At 40.4% G+C, this 26,473-nt stretch overlaps 1 protein-coding gene across 9 annotated transcripts in view; it reads left to right on the top strand.

The window, feature by feature from the left end:
* magi2a (membrane associated guanylate kinase, WW and PDZ domain containing 2a) overlaps positions 1-26,473 on the top strand; it is a 250,826-nt gene that overhangs the window by 160,625 nt on the left and 63,728 nt on the right. For all 9 annotated transcript variants that reach the window (XM_087830424.1, XM_087830423.1, XM_087830422.1 and 6 more), the window contains exons 3-6: positions 2,821-2,940; positions 7,709-7,924; positions 10,247-10,457; positions 15,824-15,903. In XM_087830424.1, coding sequence (XP_087686550.1) covers positions 2,821-2,940; positions 7,709-7,924; positions 10,247-10,457; positions 15,824-15,903 — 627 coding nt within the window. The remainder of the gene's footprint in view (positions 1-2,820; positions 2,941-7,708; positions 7,925-10,246; positions 10,458-15,823; positions 15,904-26,473) is intronic.

Below are 26,473 nucleotides of genomic sequence, written 5' to 3'. Positions count from 1 at the left end.
GCAGGGCTAACACACACCATAAATTTGAACCCGTGCCATTGCCTACAATAACAACATAAGGCTGCTCAACAGAGTGAGCTAAACTTACACCCTAAATGCAGCATTTAACACTCGTGGATGGGGCATCTGTGCACTTATCCAAAGCCAGATCTGTGTGCCTGATTCACCGTGGTGCATTCATGTCCCTTTGGCTACACAAAGTGACGTTTGTAGGTAAGCAAACTACAAAGATGTGGTTGTGTGCAGTCCTCCAAAACCCGACAGCATGTAGCCTACCAGGGATGATGCTATACGTAGGTTGAACGCTGACTAGTTGTAATGTGGGCTTGAACAGGGAACAGAGTGACTGACACAGACAGTAGACAGAAGTGTTGACTTTGACAACAAATTTTGATTTAGTTTTAGTCCTAATTTAGGCATCTAAATTATTTTAGTCTAGTTTGAGTCAACTAAATATCATAAGATTATGACAGATTAAATCTAAAGTTGCTTTGTCATTTTTTACCAGCGAGTTGCTCCATACATTTAACAAAGCATCTCAGTTTCCATGACAACAAAGACAAAATGTGTCTATATGTCAAATCTTCTCTTCCTCCCAAGCGCTGACATTTTGTCACATTTTCATGAGCATCAGGAAGCATAGGAGCTAGTTATTGTACTGTACTGCTTCCTGGTGGCAGAGAAAATGTGCCCGTCTAACCTTACAGCACCAGAAGATTACTTCTCATTGGATCGCTTCCAAACTCATTCCGCCTTTCTCTCATCTCTCCAGAACATTTTCTTTAACTTTTTATTTGTTGACGGAAGTGTCAACACATTTCATCATAGTTTTTGTCCTCATGCATACATTTTTATTTAGTTATTGATGTTGTCGATGAAAACTGTGACAAAAAATACTGTAACTTCAGTCTCAGATAGAAGCTGAAGGACCAGCAGCAGATCGGTGGTTTCATATATTTTGACAGTGATGACAGTAAGTGATGACACATGGCTACATGTGGATAATGGTCTGCAAAGCTGTGGGTAGGCTCTGCATAGGACCAGTGCACAACAAAGCCTTTCCTTTGACAGGACCATATTAGTGATATTGATTCTCTGAATTTATTAAGAACCAAGAGCAGAAAGAAGTGGAGTGTTTCAAACACTCTGAACATGAGCTTTTTGTTTACCTGTTTGCTTTTGTCCAAACTTCACTATTTAAAGCGGTGACCCCTTTTAACCCTTCGGTGCCCTGAAGATTAGGGGGTTTAAAAATTGTTAATTGGATTCAGATTTTTTCAGTTCCAAACTTTAAAATCTTAAGAAGTTCGGGCTGATGATGTTGATCACACTTTCTAAACGCTGACACATGAAAGAAGCAGACCTCAGTGAGTTCATACATCCCATGTGAGGCTCAGTCACGTCTGATGGCAAAGTTGTTTATACCTGATCCAAGTGGCTGCATTTCAAATGCGAATAGCGTATGCACTTTTTTGGATACTCTCTCCTTCAAAGCATTCAGCCTCACTCTTGTTTGTACATATGAGAAGTGATTGAAGTTATCAGACGGCTTGAGAGAAGATCAAACCCTCTTCTTGCTCTCTCACCTCCACGCACGTTGCCAAAGAAGGCAAGATTTTCTGATTGTTGTTGCTGAAAAGTTCAAGTATAAAACACAAACCATGCAAATGTCTCTAAACTGCCCGATCTTGATGTTGGCCGACTTGCAGCCTGGAGAACCTCAAGGAGTTTTTCAGCCTTTAATGTAAACCCTTTAGGGGCAGTAAGATGAAGTAGGCTTACTGATTCTATCCCCTTTCTTCTTATTCATGAAGTGAACCAAGAAAAACTAACAATTTCATCCTCTTGGGCTCTTAAGCGTACCCATTTTCCCACTTGGTAGTTTTAAGATTAGCTCTTTAACTGATGTAGCTCTGTTTATACAGTTAAAAGTGCAGTAATCTGTGTTTATGGAAACTGAAACCTGCGTACTTTTGGCTTTTCTTGGCCCACATCTACACAACACACAAACTTTTACAGGCGTTGTTTGAAACTTGTAATGCAGGAGCGATGTCATCTAGCCTCACATAAAGTCAAATCACCCCATGCTGCGTACAAGGGGCGATCGGTGGCACAACGCTCCGCCGTTAACTTTAAAACACACAGTTGGATACTTTATAGTCAGGCTTTAACAAGTATGGTTTACAGGCTCTGCTTTAGTGTGAGTAACGCTCCCTCAGATGTGAAAACCCATTCAGCACCTCAGGGGTAGAGTGCTGCGTGTTATCACAGCTGGGATCAGTTTTAACTAGTCTAATTAGCACACAGCTATGAGAATGTATTTAGAAGTCATTTGTACCTCATTTTAACATTGTAAACACTTTGACACACTTTGTTTTAGTAACTGGAGGAGAAATGATGGTCGTGACTTGACTTAAAATGCTGCTACCACAGGGTAAACTATTTTCACCGCACCCGTGTTCCTGTCAGCTGGCAGGACCGCTGCTCCTGTCAGGGAGTCCTCGACATGCTGTCAACTCCATGCAAATTGATTTGATTTCTCCTCTTGGTGTCCAAATTGCATCACTTAGCTCCTGAAATCATACCTTGCCACTTCTCCTCTCTGTTAAATATTCAGGCTCAGCTGTACAAAGGATGGGACAAAAAAAGGAATGCAAAGATAGGGAATTTAATGAATAGAGCTGGGCCGGGGTCAGCTTGTGTAAGCTCTGGCCTGTTCTGATCGTCTCGAAAACACTGAAAAAGACTCACCCTTAATCAAAGTCGCCCTCTCATTCAGTAGTTATTCACATTATAGCTCTTCTTGCTTATCTTCTGCAGGCACAACCAGGCAGCCCAAGGAAGGAGAGGTCCCAGGGGTGGATTATAATTTCGTGACCATTGACCGGTTTATGGAACTGGAGAAAAGTGGAGCCCTGCTAGAGAGTGGAACATATGAAGGTAAGGATTTATTTAAGACACGCTTAATAACGCGTATGATTGCGGCCATTCTTCTTTGTGATATTTCTATATTTTTTTTAAGGAATGTATGCTTCAGTGTGGCACTATGGGTAGTTTTCAGCAGCTTGAATGATTGGGGCTCATCACCTCATGTCCACACACTTCCCCCACACTTACAAGTCTGCTTCCATTTATCCATCTTTTGGCTCTATGGAGATGAGAGTGAAATCTGACATGAAGGACACTAAAATCAATCTAAAGTAAAGTCTCAATGAAACACACACACACACACACACACACACACACAAACATAAACACATACAGTACTTTCATGCTGGCTTTTTCTTGGCTCACTTGAGCCTGAGCTGCAGTGGCTCTTCAGGCTCCTAATCCAGACAAACAGATACTCTCTTCCATCTCTTTCCTGTGGTCAGACAGGCCTGAGGCTTAGATTTTAAACCACTCAAAAAGTCCAGTGCCTAGTTTGCCTGTCCACCTCAACTCTCAGGAGACCCCTACCATTATATAGATAACACATAGCAGCCGACTTTCTTCTCTCCCACCTGACTCCAGCCTGCCGCCCCTGCAGGATGGAGCAAAAAAAAAAGAAAAAGGAAATTGCAGATGGCCAATTTAATGGTCGGTTGCCAGAAGCAATGTTAGATCCTTTTGGCGATGGGAGCTGCCTTCCATGGGGAGAGGGAGACAGAGTTCCTTCTTGCGCGGTCGCTCGGCCATCATACAGCCTTTTATACATTTTAATAATTTAATGGCCAATTAGATGTGGAAGAAAGGAGGAAGGCATGAATTTTAAAGGAAAGAGCTGCCTGGTAAAAAAGGAGAGAAGTTTGACTTGTTAGTAGGAAAAAAATAGGAATTTCTCAGGTTCAATTCCTAGAAAACGTTTCCCGGAGAAAAGCAAACATCCAAAGTCCAAACATCTTACTGTTTTGCTCTATTTTTTTTTAGCAAATATCTTTAATCAGCTGAGTCACAAAGTGAAAGAAACTCCAGTTTTTCTTCCTCAGTTAATTTCCACTTACTTTTTCACAGTTGTTATTTTAATTACGTCCCTGGTGTTCTTCAACTTATAAAACAGGAGTCTGGGTGGTAATTTAATGATAGCGTAAAAATATGCCATTGCTATTCGTTTTCATTATTCCAGCGTAATAAAATAATATTTTTGTTTTTTCATGTTTTGATTGTGAGCTCTAAATATTACAATAACCGTACACCTTAGGTTATATTTGCTGTAATGATGAAGCTCGTCAGATAGATAAAGCCATCTGTTACACCATGTGAATGCCAGTTAGAGCCAACATTAACTACTAGGTAGTGAGTTCCAGACAAAACCAGCTGCAACATTTCTACATATATTGTTGCACAGAGCGATATGAAATGGACATAGTTACAATAACTTGTGACTGTAATTTGAAATAGCTTTAGGGTTGGCTGTTATGGAAAGAGATGTTTACATTTACCACTCTTCCCCATCGAAGATACCCTGGGGAGGGGCGTTACCTCTGCAGAATCCGGTGGGTACATGAAAAGTGTAGCTTAAGCTTTAAAAAATTGCAAAAACAAATGCATTGGAGTTCGCCTGAACAAGTTTTACCAAAACAGTGACAATAACTAAAAGGCAATGAAAAAGCAAAATGTTATTTGTAAATGATTGATGGGCGGGAGGAGTACTAGAGGATGATTTTGCTCAGCGGTGCAGGAGAGATCCTCACTTATCTGGATATGAACCATCTGAGACCAGAGCGATGGTGATCGACTTCACATGGACTACACAGCCCACGTCTTTTCTTCCACATGTGTGTGCACATCGACAACAGGTGGAACTTGAAAATGCTTCTTGTATATCAAGGCTGATGATTAGGCTCTACTTTCTTTCTGTCAGTTGTAGAGAGTTTGGTGTAGTCTGCTGAAGGAACAGAGATGCTGTGGTGGAGATGAGGTCGCCGAATAAACTGTTATCCATCGTTTTTTCTTTTCTATTTATTTTGCTGAGAAAAAAAATCCGTAACAGTATGGATACAACATAGACATGGCTTTCAGTACCTAAAGGCTGCATTATTTTTAATCACCACCAGGGGGCTGGCTCCCCTGGTTGCACAAAGCTGTCCAGTTGTATAGAAGTCTATAGGAAAGTTACTCTCAGCTGCCTTGCTGTGCTCTGTGTTCTGAGGACTTTGTTGGCTAAATCACTAGTTCCAACTCATATTCAATAAAATATGAAGTTCATTTTGTAAATTATGGTTATTATTAAAGTCAGAAAAGAGGATTATTGCCAATGAGCGTACAGTACCCTGGTTCTGTGTCAGATCCACCCCTTGCATGGCAGGTTTACATAAGGGAAAACCTTCAGTGTGAAGCTTCATAACTGGACACTACCCACTTCGATCGCTGCGTCCATCTATTTATACCGTCTCTGCTTTTATTTCATGATTCTGACAAAGAAATCTCAGCTCCTCCTTCCTTTTGTTTCATTTTTGATCTTTTTTTGTTAATTGAGGTGATTTCCTTCTGTTTTTTTAAGAAAAGAAGTTACTTTCAGTAACACTGTAGACTTAAATCACCGTGGCTTTTAGATGTGACAGCATTTCCACCACTTACTCAAACTTCAAAGTCCAGGTTTCTGTGATGCTTCGGGTTATTTAAGTTCACACGCGGAGTATACTTTTTCCTCAGCTTCAGCTCATTAAGGCTCCGGGAATCGTGTCTTTGGTTCAGAGGTTCTAATCCCACCAGTCTCCGTAATCTCTTTAGAGCTGCTCGCTTCTATTTCTTATTGTAGCCTTTCACATTGTGAACATGATGTTTCAATAGGTGCTTCTTCATGTTTCCCTTGATATATGTGTAAAAGTTTGTCTCAGATGCTTGAGCCTAGTTAATTGCGCATAAGCCTTCATGTGCTCTAGCAGGCACACTTGAGTGGATGAGGTCACCGATTTAAAAGGAAGCCTCCAAGGAAAGTAGTGTGTGATCTTTTAAGTGACAGAAGAATCTCTCAGACTTTGGATGAATATAATCCAATGTCTCACTCCTACTCTCATCTGTTTGTTGTGCGAAAAACTCGAAAAGAAAAAGTCCGGTCAGTCACATAAAACTTGCAGTTTTTTCACTCTGTGTGAAAATGCTTTTAGAAGCTTGAGACTTGCAATGGCTTAAGGAAAGACTGTAACTTTGTGGTTTTATTGGTCACTTCACATCTAAAAATGCCAGCACACTTTTTTTTTCCCTTAGGTTTTGAGGTATTGGCTCTTTGTGTGAGCATTTTATAGCATTTTCCAGCTTTTTTGAAGAAAATGATTGATCAAATCAAATCAAATCTCAACAGCACTCATTAAAATAAAAAAAAATATATAAATCCATAAACATGAGGTTATGAGGTTTTCACATTGACTGATGGAGACTGTCAACAGTACTGGACTGCTGCCAGTACTTAAACTGAATGACAGTAAAATGTAAAATCAACTTAGACGACTGTGGAAGGAGCTGTTGCATCACAGCCAAATGAAAAGCTGCAGTTCCCAGAGGTAGGGAGTTGGTTCTGAGCAGAGACCGAAACTAAAAGAGCGAGAGAGAGAGATGGTTATTATTCAGTCCAAGTCATGCAGAAACCCATAGTTATATTCCAAGGAAATGCAGGCACTGGGCTAGTAAGTGATTTATATGCAGAGGAGGTAATGAAAGAACTTTGCAATAATAAATATGCTGTTCTTTAAATGGTTGCGATTAGCTCGCAATTAGATGTGTGCAGGTCAAGATTACTTTGCAAGTGTGCACGTCTTTCTGCAGATGATGGTGAATTAGCTGGAACAACATCCAAAGTACAGAACTCATCTGACATTACAAGGCTAACATCCTAACCCACTCTCGCTTCTCTCATCCTTACTTTCTTTATTCCGCGCCCGTTCTGCTGCCTCTTTGCATCTACATTATGTACACAGGAATTATTTTTCAGTGCTGCTTTTCCTTTATTAAAATTTTATGGAAATGCAGATTTTATTTTTTTAATCTCATGTCATCTCCTGGGATTAACAGAAGCAGATATATTTACTTTTAAGACACTTAAAAAGGGGGCGGGTGGTTCCAACATGTTTCCTTCTGAAGAACTGAGGTTCTTCCCAGTAAAGAGGGAGAGGATAAAATGGGCCAAAATAACAGCTCTTCTAGATGCTTTCTTATATATTAGCAAACCTTTTAACTAAACATGTTCCTTTAAACACTAAGGTAAGCAATGAACCCTGAAACTGTTCAATGGGTCTATATTTTAGAGTGTGTGTGTGGTTAGTTTAAAAGGTTTGGGGAGCTCTGAGCACCCCTGATTTGCATAAAATTGGCTAAATGTAAACTTGATTCAAATGGGGAGAAGCCAAATCAAATCCATTCAGTGAAACTGCAACACTTTGGGAACAGAACGCATTTCCCAGCTGCTGTCGTAGTCAGTGATTGGGAAGTGTGGAAATCACAGAAGCTGTGGACATATACCATCAGAGTGAGGCTGCGCTTTAGCCAAATGTTGCTTTGATCTAAAATTTGCATGTTAAGATGTCCAGAGCTTGTTAGTGATAGATATCTTTTAGATCCCTTCGTCCTGCTCTCATTTTCACAGTGAATTTGACAACTTGGTGATATTATGTGATGTATGAGAATCTAAAGTTCCTTTGCACCCTACTGTACATCTATAGCATTTGTAGAATGTCTGAAAGCGTGGCCCATAGCAAAGCTTTGATTTAAAACTCTAAACTTTGTTTTCCAGATAACTTTTACGGCACCCCAAAGCCTCCGGCTGAGCCCAGCGCTCTGCTGCTAAATGTAACGGACCAGCTGCTCCCGGGCGCCAGACCCAGCTCAGAGGGCAAGAGGAAACGCAACAAGTCAGTCAGCAACATGGAAAAAGCCAGCATCGAGCCCCCCGAGGAGGAGGAGGAGGAGAGACCCATTGTCAATGGCAACGGTGTTGCTGTCACCCCAGGTCAGTCCCGACAGCAACCTCCACAGACGCACAGAGGCAAAGGTCACTTCTGCCGAAGGCTTCATCATGACAGCAGGGTCTGAGGTCACGCTTGGGCTCAGTCTGATCTGCATGTTACAGCGACAGTCTCTTTAAGGGCGGTTGCCTAGCAACAGATGCAGGAACAGATTGCTTTTACATGCATTTCTTCGAAAATGATTTTACGGCAGATTATCGCTTTTAATTGGTTACACAAATATCTTTATGTGTAGTTTAATGACGTGATATATAAACAGTGAACGGCAATTCGCTCTCGCAGTGATTACCTCTGCGGCACAAACAGTTTATGATTAAAGCATTAGTGCTGCTGCTCTCTAGAATTTGATATCATTCATTAGGTACCATTTTTAAACAGTGTCTCAGAACAGATAGCCAAGGGGCAAACACATATTTTGCTCCCCAATTCAACAAAGGCCTGTAGGCTGTTTAAAAATCAACAAGGGCATTTTATTAAGTGCTTTCTCTCATTTGTGAATCAGCCCTGTAGAAAGTGCTGTTATCCTCTTTGTAAATACAGAAAATTGGCAGGAAAGGGGTTTAACATTCTGTGTAACAAGGCCAAACCCCTAGAGCTTGTTGTTATCCATAAACTGATAGAGAAAGGTGCCATTCTCTGCACTGGAAGACTTGACTAAAAAGACGTATCTAAGTATACCTTCTAGTGTGTGCACTTGTTATAACAAGTAAACACACAAACACAGGAGTTGCTCCGTCACGCACTGAAACCCGTGATCACATGAATAGGCGATCATAAAAACACCATTATGAGTTCGAATTTTGTGCTTCCAAATCCAGAGCCACACTTCGGTCCTGTGACTTTCTAAGATGGTTTCATGGCCTCAGGAAAAGACTTTCACTGCACAGCATCAGTCAGAGCGGCACAGAAGCTCAAGGAGTCTGGGTGCTGATTTCAGCTGATCCCTGCACTTACCTTTATATAGTGCTGCAGCTGTATTTTTGGATGTAATTACGGCTATATACTATGGAGCTGTTAAGGTGATATTTTGAGAAGGGAAGTTTGGTTAAAGGATGCAATATTGGTTTCCTTTTGGCAACGATTTCAAACAAGGTAAGATTCATGATTTGCGGAAGAAAAACAAACAGAAAATACTCAGATTAAATGTTCTAAGGGTGAAGTGATGATTTTCCTTTAAATATCATATTTGTTTTACTGGATCAGAGACATAAAATACCTGAATTGATTAAAAGAAATCAGAAGCAAAAAAAGTTAAAAAGTCGATTTTTGTGTGTTTTTTTGCATGTTATTTTACACTTTGACTTTACTTTCGTTTTGTCTGGAGCCTGCCGGACATCATTGCTGTGGATGATAAAATAATATAAATCTCTGACATTGTGATCTCATTAAAACCCAGCATGTAAAAGCTAAGACAAAAGCCCTACTGTATGGTAGTCAACTTTTAACGAAGCTGACATGATTTATGTTTTTACCTGCTTATGAACAGTAATCTCAATCTAGTGGTAGTGGGGGTTTCTTAAAAAGGTTTTGTCGTCTTTGGAGACCCCAAACTGAAGCAGAGCACCACTTTTATGACCAGAATGCCATCGGTTCAAATTTGTAAATGAAGTGTTGAAAAGTTTTTATAAATCAAGAGTGGAAATATCTTCAGCAATAGTGAGATGCTCAAAAACGTCATGCTGAGGCATGTTGTTTGTTAAAGTGGGCAGCTTCTCTCGGCTCGGGAGGAGTTTTGTCTCTGAAAGGGACCGAGTGTGGGCTGACCAGGAGAGCAGAAGGGGAATCAATAGAGCACAGCAGGCTCTGTGATCTAAGCAGATCACTACCTCGTGCTTTCCCTCCCATAGATTATCTCTCAATCCGCTACTTTCATTTGTCCCCTCTTCACTTCCCTCCACCAAACCTCCTCTGGGATGAGCTCACAGTTGCCATCTCTTTCTCTGTCTTCCCATTTTTCTCTCGCTAACACTTTCACACACTGCCACAACTCAAAGTAGGGCATCACCGCCTGCTACTTTCTCAATCTCTATTGTCTCCTCTGATTTATTCATCTTTCTGTCTTGTTAACCTCAATCACTCCCTCTGTTCCCTCCTGTCTTTCCCCAATGTCACCACTTCCTCTCACCTTTTTCTAATCACTCTTTCCTCTTTTTTCTGCCTCCACCCCTAGCCCCTACTCTCAATCAGTCCCTTCACATTTTCCACACTTCAGCTCCCTTGTCTTTCACTCTCCTCGCCCTCCCCCGTTCCTCTCCTCTCCGATGATAATGTCATGCCTGACTCATCTTGTCCTGTTGTCACCTCAGAATCAAGTGAACATGAGGACAAGAGCACAGATGCTTCAGGGGACGTCGGCCTGCAGATCAACCCAGCAGAGGCCCCGAGCGAGGTACCCAAAGATGACGGACAGATCCCGAAGATGGCAGTGCCCAAACCAGATGAGAACGATGAGCTAGGGCCGCTGCCAGACAACTGGGAGATGGCATACACTGAGAAAGGAGAAGTCTACTTCATAGAGTAAGTGTTTGAATGATATATGCATTCAGACTTTTGAAATTGATGATGTTTATAAGTGATTTTTAAAGACCTCAGCGGGGTGTAAAGTGACAAAAAAAACTTCAGCTAAAAGAATTTTCTTCTTTTAAAGTAAGGTCTCTGAAAAATGAGCAAAATATAATTTTCTAGAACTTTCCTTTCCTTCACTTTTGTTTTTGCTGTTTTTGAAGTGTTATGTTAAAAAAAAACTTATATCAAGCCTCTTTTGATGATACATGTAAACAAAAAAACTTTTAAAATTGGATTTTGAAAGTTGTTTTGCATTCCCGTAGTTATTGGAATATTTTCTTTTACCTTCAGCCATTTGTTGTGTGTAGCTGTGGAAAGAATGTATACCTGTACAAACTCACGTCACACTAATTATAAATCCTTTAATATAGCAGTCCTCAACCTTTTTTGTGCCACAGACCATAATCTCAATATTTTCATGGACCGGCCTTTAAGGTATCGTGGATAAATACAATAAAATAAAACCAGTACTGGTACCAAAAAAATAAGATTTATTCATAACACACAGGAAAAGACCCAGGGAAACCAAGTTAATGATAAAAACGATTTTTTTAAAAAACTATAAAAATCGATAAAACCATTTCACACCTGCCTCAACAATCGCGGCCCCGTACCAAATGACTCACAACCCAGTCCGTGGCCCGGTGATTGGGGACCGCTGCTCTAATATATCAGCTGACCATTGATGTCACTTTACCAATAAAAATATCTGCTTGCCAATCATCTGTTTGTGTTGGCTGCATGTTAAAAAATATCATGGCACGAAAGGAAACCAGCAAAAATTATTGGTATCAACTATGAGACAAACTGTTGCTTTAAACATTGGTGCTGGGATTATACAAGAATTTCACTAAAGGCATCGCTCTGTATTAATAAGCAGCTTACACATTTCTTAAAAACAAACAAATTGATAATCGATTGAACTGATTGGACAGGTTGACAGGTGAAGTCAGGCATGGACTATAATGCTCAGAAACAACATTGTGATCTGTAGTGAGAGTAGGGACCAGGTGGGAGAGAGCCTGGTGAAGTGGGAGGTATGCTCTGGGGAGAGGAGGAAGGCAGGTGGAAAGGTGAAGATGCAAGGACCACAGGTAGTGAAAGCTGAAGGGGTTTAAATACTTGGGGTCAACCGTCCGAAGGAACGGGCAGTGCCAAACCGAGGTGAGGAAGAGAGCGCAGGCAGGGTGTAGTGGATAGAGACGAGCGTTAGATGATGTATGGTTTGGAAACACTAGCACTGACATAAAGACGGGAAGCTGAGCTGGAGGCAGCAGAGGTAAAGAAGTTAAGATTTTCAATGGGAGTGACCGGGATGGACGGGATGAGAAATGAGTAAGTCAGAGGGACAGCTCTGAATCTGAGCGCCATACTCAGAGATCATGTCATTTGCCTTATATCCTAATAGATGTGGTGACTTTATGTTTTCAGAACTGTTTAATTACCTCTGTGCTCAGCACACACACACAGACTATATGTGATACATGGTGGTTTTAAAGATTTAAAGCTCCCCAGAAATACCTTGCTACGTAGAGCTCTTATAAAAGCTCTAAAGTTTAATTCATTGGAGTTGTTAGCATTTTACAGCTGCAGTAAAACCATGGGGTGAATTTTTATTACATAAGAATAATTGAGTTGCTGTGTGTTTTTGCAGTGGTGTGGTGGGAATTGTGTGTGCATTTGAGTTCTTGTAAAACATTAACAAATGTAGATATAGCAGAGAGGGGGTTTTGCAATTGCAAAAAAGTTTGGGGGCTTTTCGGCACCAGTTGATCATTTCAGTGATTAGGAGAAATCTCTCCGTAGAATCAGCTGAATCCCAGCCTGCTTGAGCGCACTCTTTTAACTGCTAGAAGCTTCGCAGCAGCACCAAAGTAAGAAATGAGACAGGGTTGTCAGCCAGCCAGGCACATGTTGTCTCTTCATGTCTATTTGCCACAGATGCAAACTTTTAATTCCTATCCTCTGCAGACAACTCGCCATATGTCTCCTACCCCAAACAGAGAAACCTCATGCTCCCACATCCATCAAGCACATTACACAACTAATTCACTTAGCCTACCGCATTTATAGCATCAAGGTTTTTTTTTCTAGGCATAAGTGATGTAGTGCCAAAATGATCTCAGTTGCCAGAAGGATGCTTGTCTTTGATTGGCCTCCATATAAGATCAATTCGTTTACCTACTGCTCTTGAAGTGAGGTGTCTGAGAAGAGGAATAGACGGAGGAAAAGGGAAGGGGAAAAAAGTGATTAAAAATAGCAAAGGCGGAAAAAAGAGAGGGTGACAGGGAGGACAAGAAAATGAGTAAGGAGGTAGTACGTTTTATATACTATAGGTAGTAATGGAGAAGAAATGACTGAAAGGCTAAAGTACAGGAAAGAAGAGAGAATAAAAAGCTCTGATAAAAAAGATTCAACATTTTTGAAACAGACTTTAACTTGCACTGAAGTTCACTTCATCCTCTTCTGTATTTGGCATGAAGCTTTTTGTTCCTCTTTTATCTGTCCATTTTTTTTCTACTCAGGCTTCTGTTTATAGCTCAAAGGACAGCAATGCACCATTCAATCAGTCTGTTACTTTGGTCCAGACTAAAATACCTCAGTACGCTTTTTTACCTTATAAATATATAAAGATCTCTGCTCTGACATGTTTTGCCTATAACTAATTAAACAATTAATTCAAGAATTAGATCAAGATCAAGAAAATATATATTTTATATATATTTTAATAAAGTATATTTATTTATTTTATTTATTTTCAGTTATTCAATTTCAGGTATTTGTATTTAAAATAACTGATTTTATGACAGAAACGCCTTGTTCTGTACACCATTTAATACTAATCAGCAAATGTCAAAATGTTAACTCAGTTAATTAAGCTACTGAAGTTGGTGAAGATTATACCTGTCACTTTGAGATTTAGCAAAGTAATATAGCTTTTAGTTAGGATCAGTAAAGCGCAAACACAATGTTGCAGGGCTATAACAACAATCTGGTTGTTCTACGTAGTTTTTTATATATATTTATTTTAATTATTCTAATATTCCAGCAATTAGTATTCTAGATAAACATCATCATCCAGCAGGTTGTTGGCACTCTTTTGGGGTTAGGATGTATTTTATCCATATAAAAGCAGAAGATCTTCCCTTTCAAATAAAATTATATACTTTAACAGCTATACAGGTTAGCCTAACCTAACCTTGTGTTAAACCCTTAATATTGAGTAAATGACTAATTTGAAAAGACACCGAGAACCAACAACAATTCGGCAGCTGTATGAGGATGTTGTTATTTTTTTAGCTTATTATTTCAGTTTAATATCCTGTAAATTATGCACTTGGCTATCAGATTTACGGTCTTAGCATCGAGCTGTGTGCTGTTTTTGTGGTCTGTGGGCTTTGTTTCTGGATTTTGTTTAGTTTTTTACATCTTGGGAAGTTTTCAGTTCTCATTTAGTCCTAGTATTTTGAATCTTCTTTTCTAGTTGTATTTCATTACTATTTCTAGTATTCTCATGTGTTTCCTTTTGTCTATCCCCCCTATCTTTCCCATGTGCCAAGCTCAGTCGTGCATCTGATTCCCTGGTTCCTGTCGCTTACTCCGTGTTTCACTTTGGCAGTTAGTTGTCTTTTGTGACTTACTTTTAGTTTTACTACCTCCCCTGTGATAGTGCTGAATCTGTGAACCCGTGTCTTCTTTCCTCCCAGCTGTGTCTTATCTCCTGATTAGCCCTCAGTGTTTTTATGTGTATAAATAGCCACAGTTTCCCTCTCTCTTTAGTGTCAGTGTCTGTTAACCCTGTTGGTGTGTTTCCTGGTGTTACTCCTGTATGTATGGTACTTCACAGACTCTATGCCAATAAACAGGAGTTGGGTTTTTTTTTTTCTGTTTATCTTGCCTGCTTCCTGACTCTGCATTTGGGTCCTAGCCCCACATTCCTAACAGCGATAAGCTCTATGGAGGTGTTAGCAGAGACTAAAGGTGTTTTCACATCTGCGCTGTTTAGTCCATTTAAATCCAACTCTGGTTCATTTGTGCTGATTTGACCAGACTTGCACTCAAGTGCATCAAGAGGAGCAGTTTAGCAGTTTGTCTCAGGTCCGTTTCTAAACGAGAATGTTTCCTTTATGTTAACATGATCTTCCCATAATCTGACCTGGGTACCAGCTGCATGCTGTAAACTGTAAGAGTAAACAAACTCTAGCCCCTGGCTGTAAAATAAGTCAGGGACTCACTTAATTGTGTTATCCACCAGGCCAGACAAAAGCGACTACTTCTTGTATTTAATTGTGTTGCTGTGTGATCTGAGTGTTCTCATGTGGTTTGTTGTGGCACAATTAGGTTTTCTTGGAGTCTGTTTGGAGTTTTATTTTTGTGAAAAGCAACCAAGCCACAGAGAAAAACTACTAGTTCACAAAGTCACCAGCTGATTCAGACGAGAGTGAACAAAGTGTGTCGGTGTGAAACCGCCCTAAAAGAAGCTGATTCATTGCACTTCAATGAATCAGGTGAGAGAAACATGCCAGACTACTTTTTGCTCGGTGATTACTTTCGTGTATTTCCCTTTGTATTCTTTGTCATCAACAGACTATCACTTAACTTAACTTTATTATCTCTATATTTTGCATTTTGCATGTTTTTAAGACTGTTGTTCCTCTCTGTAAATCTATATGTGTTTGACGCCTAGCTGCGAAGAAAATATCCTGCGGGAAAACAAGTTAAAAGTATTAAAGAGAAAAAAAGATATAAGAAGGTCTCCTCGCTGCATCCTCTTCCTTTATCTTCTCGCTTCCTTTATCTTTTTACTGTAGGCATTTTCTACACCTCCCCTGACTTTTCCCTTCCTACTATTGTTCTGTCATCATGAAGGGAGGCCATTGTGGGTCCAGAGCTTCAGACAAGCCGCGTAGATGCATTGCGCTTCCCTGGCACATCATCATATCTGATCTAGATCCAGCTCTCTGCCTGGGGCTCTGGCTGAATCTGCCAAGCCCACAGCTGTTCCTCTCCATCACTCCCCCAGTCATCCCTCTATCCATTCCTATCCCTTCTCCTCTCCTCCTCCCCCGCCCGCTAATGAGAGACAGTGAGCAAATTAAAAGTATTGATTGCCATTTTGTTAACCTAAAGCATTTTTCGTCTCTCTTGTCACCTTTTTTAGACGCAGGCACTCAAGGGAGTCTCATCTTTCCTCTCTGAAATGATTCTCTGGCTGAATTAAGAATCCACCAACCTCCTTCTCTCTCTTTGTGCCAAGTCTCCTCTCTCTCGCCATCTATCACACTGCCTCTCACGCTCTCTCTGTCTTTTCTTCACAGCCACAACACTAAGACAACATCGTGGCTGGACCCGAGGCTAGCCAAGAAAGCAAAGCCGCCCGAGGAATGCAAAGAGGATGGTGAGTACAGCAGCTCCATCGTTTATTCGTTTTTCCTCTTTTATGCTTTTCTGCCTCTTACATTCACTGATGCTAACTACACACTGGAATGTAAGTGGCTCACGGCATTAATTTCAAGAGATTAAAATCTTGCCTGTTGCTCTGATCAGCTGCATAGTGGCATGATTTCCTGCAAGTCAGTGGAAGGACATTTGCTAAATTGTGTACGCTGGTACAGGATTGGTATGTTTTAGGAGTTATGTAGAGGCAGCGCTAATGTGTGTGGCAGCCCGCGCTGCAGTTGATAGGAAGCCCCGTGATATGTGTGCTTAAAACCCAGGACCAAAGAGACTGGAGGTTACAAAGACTTCTTTATTCTCAACCGAGCGAGATCTGAAGTGTCCTTTATCCACCCACACACTCGATAAACACACAACAAAAAGAAAGGAGAGAGATGAATGTCAATGCATTTTTATAGACAAATACAAATACACAAGTGAGTTGTATCATTCTCTTTTTTTCCCACATCCAGCCTTCCTGCTTCCCCTTTCTTTTTGTGCGTGACCAAGAGGGGGTTTATCAACTGAGTTATAGGCGCTGGGGGAGCAGTGCAGTTGAATATGACTGGGGATGGACAGAGATAGAGAAGAGAAGTGACTACCTTGCTTACTTGTTTCTCTTTTCAGTGCATGCTTGTTTATGGTGGGAGGGTAGCAAGGTTTTTTCAGGATGCATATTCCTGGAAGCACATAAATACATTGGACACTGAATGAGTGTTCAAACAGCAAGTCATGTGAGCAAATGACACCTCGCCCCAGGTCAAATTTAACCTGCCCTGTGTTGCCAGTTGTATGACAGACAGTTACATATGTTGGTGTATTGTTTCGTTTTGGAAATGTGGCAAATGATAATTGGAAGTGTATTAATAAACCTTCATGAGGCTACAGTCACAATAGGGAAAACGGTAATTACAGACTTGGCACAAATTATTGCAACAGCGCGCAATGAACTTGTGATCTCGTTCCCTTTTAGCTCATTGCTTTGGAAACAGCGACCAGCTTTGCGACCACTCGCAGTCAGCTGCCGTCTTTAAACTGACTTTGGTGTGTCGAAACAGCAATAACATGGAGTCAGTCTGCTATCGGTCTGTAGCTGTGATTAAATCAGCAGAAATGACAAATCTGTCACCATCTACATTCACAGAAATTCACATTAACCGTTTACTCCAGCCAGAAATGTAGATTTGAAACAGAAGTTCAGAAATTCCTCTACAGATAATGACACAGTTCCTGCAGGCAGGCAGTTGAGTCCCTTGTTGCAAAGAGTTATTGGCAGTTTTTCTGCATTTATAAATTCAGAGTGATTGCAGTTGGTCTTAGAGACAGAAGTTTAGAGACAGAAGGTGACATGTGCCATCATCTTTGGACCAGTTGGTCACTATAGCTACTTGCAATCAGAAGCTGAATGCGGATAGAAAATCAGTAGGCTACCACTGATGTTTTCCTAGTAGCAAGGAGGCTGCCATCCTACTTTTACTTTTTTCTGTGGTCACTGAGCCATAGGCAGATGAGACAACAAGCTTTTGTGAAATAAAGCTGAACAGCCACCTCAGTATAAAACATCTCAGCTATTATATAGAGTTTGAAATCATAACAGCTTTGGTGCTCATCTGCCAGCACAAGGAAACTGATATCTGAAATCAGGAAACTGTGATCTTCTTCCTCTCCTGCTGTGTTTTTGACTATACTTATGTTGCATAATTAAGTTACCTGGAATAAAATATACCTTAAGGTCGCCCAAGCCGAGATTCTACACAAGTCCATCATTTAAAAATTAGGTGAACAAATACTCAAATGGTGCAATATTCCTGCACAGCCCTAGAAATTCAATACAGACACTACTGCCTCCTCTCCACCTACAAATGAATTTCAGCGACTCTGACCTTTCATCTCGCACAAACACCTGATCAGAAATCTAATTTTCACAGCTCTTGACCTAACACCAGTCAGATTCCTTAAAAAACTAGAAAACGAATGATATTCATACCAGCTTGCGCTGTTTTGTCTACAACTACTTCCTGCTAAAAATGTTTTCATTTTCATAACTGCATAACTACAGTCTCGCGGAGCTGCATGGTTATTGTTTTTCAATCAACTACACATTAAATATTCCCTGGTGTGTACCATGAAGTTCAATAAAATTTACATCCTACATAAAGTACATAAGATGATGAAGGATTCCAGCATGTTTTAAGTGAAAATAGAAATATTTGTATTTGCGGTTTGGTAGCATTAAACATGGAGACTCATAGCCTGTTTTAACCTTCCAAAAAAATTGCCATCCAGATCTTGCCTCTTATTCAAAAGAACCCCCATGTAGTCACAGAAACTCCCTTTTCTCTCTAAATCTTCAGACATTAAAGGGAGAAAGATCTCCAAGATGATGAAATGACACAGAAACAAAGACAAAGGCGCCTGTGAGGAATTAGTCCAAATGTGATTGTGCTTTCATCTCCAAGACTTCCAATCCTATTTATCCACCAAGGACACACCACATGAGGAGATGTGCTGATATTTGCAAGGATCGCTGCTGATCTTCTCGGGGCGTCTCATCCACTTAGTTAGTCCCAGCGGTACGAATCAAAGTCAGGCAAGAGAGTCAGCTGTATAGCAGTTGATAACAGTAGCTTCAGGTCGGGATCAGCTGAATGAAAAAGTTCAGTGACTGCACCTGTAATAAAAAAAAAAGGTAAAAAACGCACCTGTTTGAAATATAGCTGTTATCTCCTTCAAGGTTTTCTCCTTGTGCACCTACAGCACTTATCTGCAAGTTCACTATGCGCCTTAAAGGTTTAGAGATCAAACGACTTCTGTGTTGAAATAACGCAGCTTTAATGTTTAGGATCTCTGGTCATGAGAAACGGGTCTTAGTTTATTTTAACTTCTTGAGGTTTAAGGACGGTCAGCGAAGCATAAATTGTGGTTTCTGTGTCATCATCCGCCAGTACACATGATATTGAATATAAGTAGGTTTTTTCTTCCTCCCCAAAGCTAAGTCTTTGCAACTTCTTCCTCTTTCCCATATTGAAATTCACATTTAATGGAGTCCTGGGAAAACAGTGTGGCTCATCAGGGATACAATCTTGAGGGATACAACAGCCAAATTTAAATTAGTTACAGTTTTTGTTTTTTATAGCTGTAGTCATTAAACTTTGTGACTGCTCAATTCTCAAGTGGAAAACACAGGAGAATTGTTGAGCTCAGTAATAAGTTATAGCTGAATGCTGCACCTCAGCGGGTCAAAATGGGCAAATTTCCTTATAGTTTGGAATATTGAATTTCCTGAAAGAGATTTCTGATTTTGTTACGGTGTTAACTGCAAGCACACGTTGTTATGTGGGTTAAACCTCGACTTAAAGAATCTTATTTAATTCTGGGATCTTTTTAGCCATCTCACTGCATCAACATCTCAGCCTCACACAGCTTTTGGTTCATTTGACTTTGTGTTCAGGGATTCGTTAATTCCATAATTAAGCTGTTGACCTCTGTATTTATTTAGCTTTCAGATACATTTCTTTTGACGATCCAAGACTTAAAGAACCGCCAGGGAAGATAATATAGTGGTGTGCACTTTGCTCTGCTTTGTAGACTTTAGTAACTCAAAGTGTGTTTCTGTGTCAGCAGCCATACGAGATGTATGTAGTTCAGCCAAACTTCCACAGCCTGGTGACACAAGCCACCCCTGAGAGCTGAGCTCAGTTAGGAGAGAAAAGCTGCCTCTGTAAATTCGGTATTGATTGGGAAAGGTGTGGGCGTGTGCGTGTCCATGTTTGAACCCCAGCCATGCTCTGATAAGCACTAACAGGATCGCGGGGTGGAGTATCTGAGGTGTGACGAGACAACAGGGAGAGAGAAGGAGGAAGAGGAGTACAGTATTAAGTCAGACTTTGAGTGTAGAGGAGAGGAGTGAAAGTGAAGAGCACACATGGAAGAAGTGCTTATACACTGGACTTAAACCGCAATACTTAAGGTTCTTTATTACAAATTTGATAGGAGAATTTTACTGTCACCAGAGTATACTTAAGGAGGAAAGCTTTGCTTTGTTGCAAATTATTTTCTGGTGGTATCACTTCTCTAATTCAACTGTTATCTAGCAATTGTGATTAAACAAAAGGCAAACAAGGCAAGAAAAAAGGAGCCAGATGATCAAGCTTGTTATCATCTAATCCTGTGAGATAATCACCAACCTTAGTTAGAAGGACTTGTGTACTTGGAAAAGTGTGAATATGAAAACAATTTTTTAAATAAATGTATATAAAAGAAAGTGATTAAGTGATCGACAAAGCCACTGTGGCTCTGAGGTAGGTTTCATTCTGTGGAGGGAGAATTTTCTTTGCTCACAGACGAGCCGAATCTCTTACGTCAACACAAGACTAAGGAATACGAAAGCTGCCTGCATAGGTCATACATACTGAAATACGCAATTCTTGGTCACAATTTGCTTTAAGTACTAGTGACGTGTTTAATCTTAGTATAATCTTAGTATAATGCATGATATTTTAAGTGTTTTGGAGGTAAAGCCTTTCATCTTTAAAGCAACTGGTAACTGCAGCTGTCAGACAGATGTTATGGTGTTAAAATCTACAGTTTCCCTCCTAAAATGAGGTGAAATAGAGATTTAAAAAACCCCAACTGACTGCTTAGAACCTCAGCGCTGTACCTAACAGCCATATGTGAGTAAATGTTTTCACCTCTGGTGAAGACAACTTGTTCCCTCTCATGTTTAAAGTCAGTTGCAACGCATACAACCAGATTCTGTCAAAATATGCGCAGAAATGTGTGCTCGGATTAGGGTGCTCATTCCTGCATGTTCAAAGGAGCGTCAGCTTCAGTGAAGACAGAGCAGCTGACATCACAGGCGCCTTGTAGTTACATAACTCGCTCTATATTTCTCCCTCACTCTTTCTGCCTATATTTTTTTCTCACCTCCACTCTCTACCTCTATATCTTCTATATCATCCTCTCTCCCTCGTGTCCTCGTGCCTCTTCTTTTTTGTTTTGGTTAAAAAAAAACTAGGACAGGCTTTTTACAGAACCTCCCTCTTTGCTTTTATTCCCACTCTCTCACTTAAAATTGCCTGGTTGTGTTTTTTTTTTCTATCCTGCCAAATATTTGTTGGCCTGGAAAAAAATAAACTGAATGGGCCATACTCTTGTCTCACCTCTTTACTTATTCAGCTGGTTTTCTCCCTTTTATTTGCCTTCACAGGTAAAGAGAAAAAGAATTCCCCCGATAAGTAAACTAAAAGCAGTTTGTTCTCACTGTTTCTTCATGTTTAATTAGCTGTCAGTTTGTCCTATCTGGAGAAGATATGCTATATATCAGGGGAAGTTATACTACATACAGTATAACGTAGTGTATGAATAGACGCATAAATTGCAGGGAGGGATTATTACTCTGATCGTGCTTAATCGTATTACAGCGCCTCTTGTCTTTTGCCTCTGTGAATCCCAAAAGACGGGGCTCGTGCATACAGAGGGCAGCAAACGCAGACAAGTAATTACATTCCGGTCATGTGAGGAGCTTCACGGCCAAACACACAAAGTTATTATCGTGTCTCACAGGCTAGCTTCGGGCTCACACTTCCTTCTTGTGCTCTCTCCAGGGGAACTAGCAGGACCAGCGTTTTACTCGTTTTTTTTGCTTTTCCCACATCTGCAGTTTAAAAAAAAAAACGCCATCCAGTGTGTGTATTTGTGTGTCCCTCCGATACTTCATCACTTCTGTCCAGATGGGACAGCGCTACTCCAGCCTGGGAAATGCCACCTCTCCTTTCGCTGTGATGTCAATTTAGCCAGCTCAGCAGGACTTTGTAGATAGATTTTGTGATTTTTGTGGGGTGCAGGGTGTTGTTTGTGAATGGGAAGACACGCTCACCCTGCAGTGAGTGTGTGTGCACTTCTACAGGTGAGTTATTACAGATGGCGAAACGCAGCGCCCTCCTTCACCTTGAGCCTTTCTGCAGCAGTTGGGAGCGTAGTCGGAGGGGTTGGGGATGGCAGGCGTAGATGTCGACAGCATGATTGATGGGTGTATTTTGAGAACATCCCCAGCAGAGCATGCCTGAGGCCTGGAGATTGGATGCAAGGAAGACTGTGTGGCAGGTGTTTGTGTGACATGCAGCTTCTGAATTAAATGTCATTGTGTGAATACCAGTGTGAATACCAGCACTGCACTTTTTTCAAATTAGCATAAATAGACCTAGATGATATATACAATACTGCATTAAGGTCATTTATGTTGATTTATGATGATTTTAAGGATACCTTTAAGCATTATTATTTATTTTCTTTTGAAAAAATGAGACAAAAAGCAAAATGAACCTAAGACTGTGCCACAGAGCTTCCCTGGTGCCCAAAGTTATTAAAGGATAATAACAATCAAAAGGTCACACCGTTATATCCCTCCACACGGGTATTGAAGTTCAGGAAGTAGCAGAATATGACCCACATAATTCTGCTGTCCAGAATAGTCAGTAGTGCATTAAATGTGTACTACTCCACAGCAACGATCCAATGCATTATTTACTTTTGTTTGAGTAATGTTTGCTGCAAACTACGCTGCCCGGCTATGATAGGAAAATACTGAGCCTTTTTTAAAAGTGGAGCTATATTTGTGTGCGTTCTATAAAAGATTTACGTCTTCAAAAGGAACTGTTGGGTTTGGGTCTGAGAGCCAACAAGAGGGTGAAGAGCTGAGAGAAAGATTCATTTATAGCCTTTTTTGAACTCCATTTTCCTTTTTAATTCAAATATTCAGAACTGATTTTAATACTTGAGATAATTTGTATGGGTTATTATTGCAGTGGTGGCACACTTTCTGTGGTCTATGAGGCAAAATAAGAGTAACACCCATGATTTAGATGTCAAGTAAGCTCACTTTAAAGTGCTTTGTCTGTGACTTTTAAAAAAAGAACAGTACATAATTCTGCTGATTCAGGTCTGTGTTTGTTATGTTCTTCTGTACTGAGATATTAGTGTCACAGTACTGAATCCTATCTGTTGTTTCATCTTCTGAATTCTCAGAAAATGTTTGAATACAATAATATATGTCACTGATTAGGTCGCTTGATTAGGAACCAGTCAGATGCTTGTCTGGGCAAATATCCAATCAGCCAATCACACAGCAGCAACTTGTTGCATTTAGTCATGAAGAAATGGTCAAGACCTGCTGAAGGTCAGACCGGCCATCAGAATGAGTAAGAATAGTTGGTCTGAGTATTTCAGAAACTGCTCATCTGCTGAGGCCTTCTCAGATATTCTTAGATATCTCTAAGTCTGACAAAGAGAAAATATCCAGTGCAGCAGTTTTCTAGGTGAAAATGCCTTGTTGTGTGCCAGCGATCAGAGGAGAATCCTTCAAGCTGATAGGAAGGCTACGGTAACTCAAATTATGTCTCATGACAATGAACGTATGTAGAAGTGTACAGCACATCCAGTCTTGAAGCAGATGGGCTACAGCAGCAGACAACCACACCGGATGGCACTCCTTGCAACTAAGAGCAGGAAACTGTCTTGATTTGTGCTGTAGCATTTGGTAAGTAGGATCAGAATTTTTTTATAATCAGCATAAAAACAGGGATCCATCCTGCCTTATATCAATGATTCGGGCGTAATGATGTTCTGGATATTTTTTGGTACACTTTGAGCCCCTTAGTACCAACTGAGTATCATTTTAATGCCACAGCCTACCTGAGTATTGCTGACCAAGTGCATCCCTCTGTGACTGCCGTGTACCCATCGTCTGATGGCTGCATTCATGTCACAAAGCTCAGATCATCTCAACCTGGTTTCATAAACATGGAAGTGTAACGGCTACAGTAGCAAGGTGTGCCTAATAAATGTCTGAGTGGATCATTTGACCTAAATGGAATTAAGCATTTTTATATCAGTTAGTTTATACAAATTTGTTTACATAGGTATGTGTACTTGCATTTAAAAAAAGAAAAAAGAAAATGGACATGATAAGGAGACACTTGAGGATTTTTAGTATTCAGTTTATTTTCTTCCAAAAAATTGAAACTCCTGAGTACACTTAAGCTGAATCCTATAATTTGCTGATATTTCAATTTTATGTGTTTATTCATCTATATGGACCCGCAGACTAAACATAGTCTACCCTAATACATTGTTTTATGTTATTCACAGCATCCTGGAGGCTATAATGAAACACTATATTCTACATAATTACCTTGTTTAACACCTAACAAAAGGATTTCACAAATTTTTCTCTGACCCCAGCAGGATGAAAAAAGAGTGCTTCGGAGGGTAACGCTAGAAACAAAAAATGAAAAAAGGAGAAAGCGTGCGCTTGTCTGTTTGCAGCTGCACGCAACTGTAAGTGTTTTTCACAAAGAGTTTATCCAAATAAACCCGAACTTTGGAGACAACAGAGGAGGGGATAAGTGCCAGGTCACACTTCAGTACATCTCCTCCTGTCACTGGAATGCCCTGATAAGGTACAAGCTTGTGAATTCTGCTTTTTTTCTCACTTTTATTCTACCGCTTAACTGTTGTCTGCTTGCTTTGAGTTAGACACCAGTGAGACACTGAAGTAGAGCGAATGAAAGGAGGGTCTCCACGCCACGCAGGTGCATTTAAAAGAAAAACAAGCTGTGGAAAAAATGGCAGCTCATTGAAATGGAGAAATATACAACAGAGGAAAACACTGCTGCCAGCAAGTGACACAATTAACTGATTTGCTGTCAAAGCCAAGGCTGTTTTTTTGACTTTTCCTGTCACGGCGCAGATGTATTGGTTTATTAATCATCTTCTGAAAGACTAAGTAAACAATCTTTGCCCAGTAGGAAAGAAATATGTGTGGTTTATATCTGTTGGACCCGCATGTGACAAATACAGCAGTAAATCGTGAGCACATCACTGTGTATCAAACCCTGTCACAGCCTGTCTGGTTTTAAATCACTGTAAGCAGATTCAGCCATATGATTAACTGACAGCTGTTAGAATGACTCAGCTCGTGCAGTTGTCCCCAGGAGGTCATAGTTTGTTGGCCATGTAGTCACAGAAACATATGCACATGCTGAACTACAAGTTTGCTGCACTGATAGTAAAGAGCCGCCAAAATGTAAACACTCCATGAAAGGCAGTATAGTTGCTGGACTTAAAGTTCATGACTGATAGCAAGGAGATTCATAACATTTGTGATGGGAGCAGCAGATCGCTTACTTGTTTGGAGCAAAGCACAACTATCCACCAGTGTGACGCACCGACTAAAGAAAAAAGGAGGGGGCGATTTGTCAGTAGATCGGTCTTATGGTCTCAGCTGGAGCTAGGATGTCAACAGCCCCTCAGCCCAAGTGCATCATGTCAAGAGGAGTTAGCTAATGCTAACATGGTGCCAAGCAAGCTGAGGACACATTTAGAAACCAAGCATCCTTTCTGTCAGGAGCACAGGAAGCAGGAGCTTTTTCTGGACCGTGTCAGTGTGTCTGATGAGTTGATGCAGAGGATTTCTCTTGTAGTGGAGCTTATTGCAAAATTTAAGAAAAAGTCATGCAAAGTTAAAAAGCTGCAAATGGGGTATCTAAAATGATTTTGTCTTTTAGTATACTGATAAGAAGAACTGCCTTCATGTTTGTTGCATTAAAATTTTATCTTACCCTTTGTTTCTTAAGCATTTAACATTTGAAACCACAGATTAACTTCCAAAGCACAGACACTGACGCATTTCAGTTAGATTTTTTTGTTAAAGAAATGAAGTCCTGTAGAACGCACAATTATTTTCTTTCCCTATAAAACATTTGCATGAAAGTTTTTGCTAAAATCATTTAAACTTACATTGTTTAAGTACATTTTTAACTTATTGAACCTAGCATTAGCCCACAATTACAGTACATTGGGTTATAAAATCTGATCTCGACCGCATCATGGGATGACCCAGCTGATACCTTCCCGTACAGGCTGTGCCTCCGCAAGCCACTTTGTAACCCACCTCCGCCTTAGTCCTTTGCCCATGATTTTGTGTCCGAAGGAAAGTGTACCCCTCTGTTCAAGGACAGACAAAAAAAAAAACATTTTTATTACTTCACCTGAAGAAAGTGTGCTTCCACATAATAACTAGGATTTCGATTTTTCTGCTTCTGTGTGCCCCTCTGACAGACAGCACGTCCCTGTCTTTGTTAATATTTTTCATATCTACTATCATCGATGCTTGTTGTTTTCCGTACTGGAGGGTCTGGTTCCGTACTGGAGCTCTCCCCTTCCAAACAGAAGGGGAGAGCTTGTCACCAAATGTAGATTACTGCAGATGGAATAACAATTTTCGCCTTTTTCAGTTTACCACCATATTAACAGTTTTTATCTTCCCTCTCTTTGTCGACTCATTGTTATATTCCTTGGTGTGATATTCCTACACTTCCTGATCAAGGAAGAATAAGTTAGCAACCCCCACTTTTCCAGCCTCCTTTTTTTTAAATGCCTTCTGTTCTTCTGCTCTAGTGTGACAGAAAATGGTAAACTGCCCTTTTCTTGCAGGTGAGGCTTTTTCTGCTACGTCTTGTTTGACCATCAAC

This window comes from Neolamprologus brichardi, chromosome 17, assembly GCF_056152115.1.
Source record: "Neolamprologus brichardi isolate AB-2024 chromosome 17, ASM5615211v1, whole genome shotgun sequence".
Classification (NCBI taxonomy): Eukaryota; Metazoa; Chordata; class Actinopteri; order Cichliformes; family Cichlidae; genus Neolamprologus; species Neolamprologus brichardi.
Note: the sequence above shows the minus strand (reverse complement) of the source record. Positions and strands in the feature narration are given on the sequence as shown.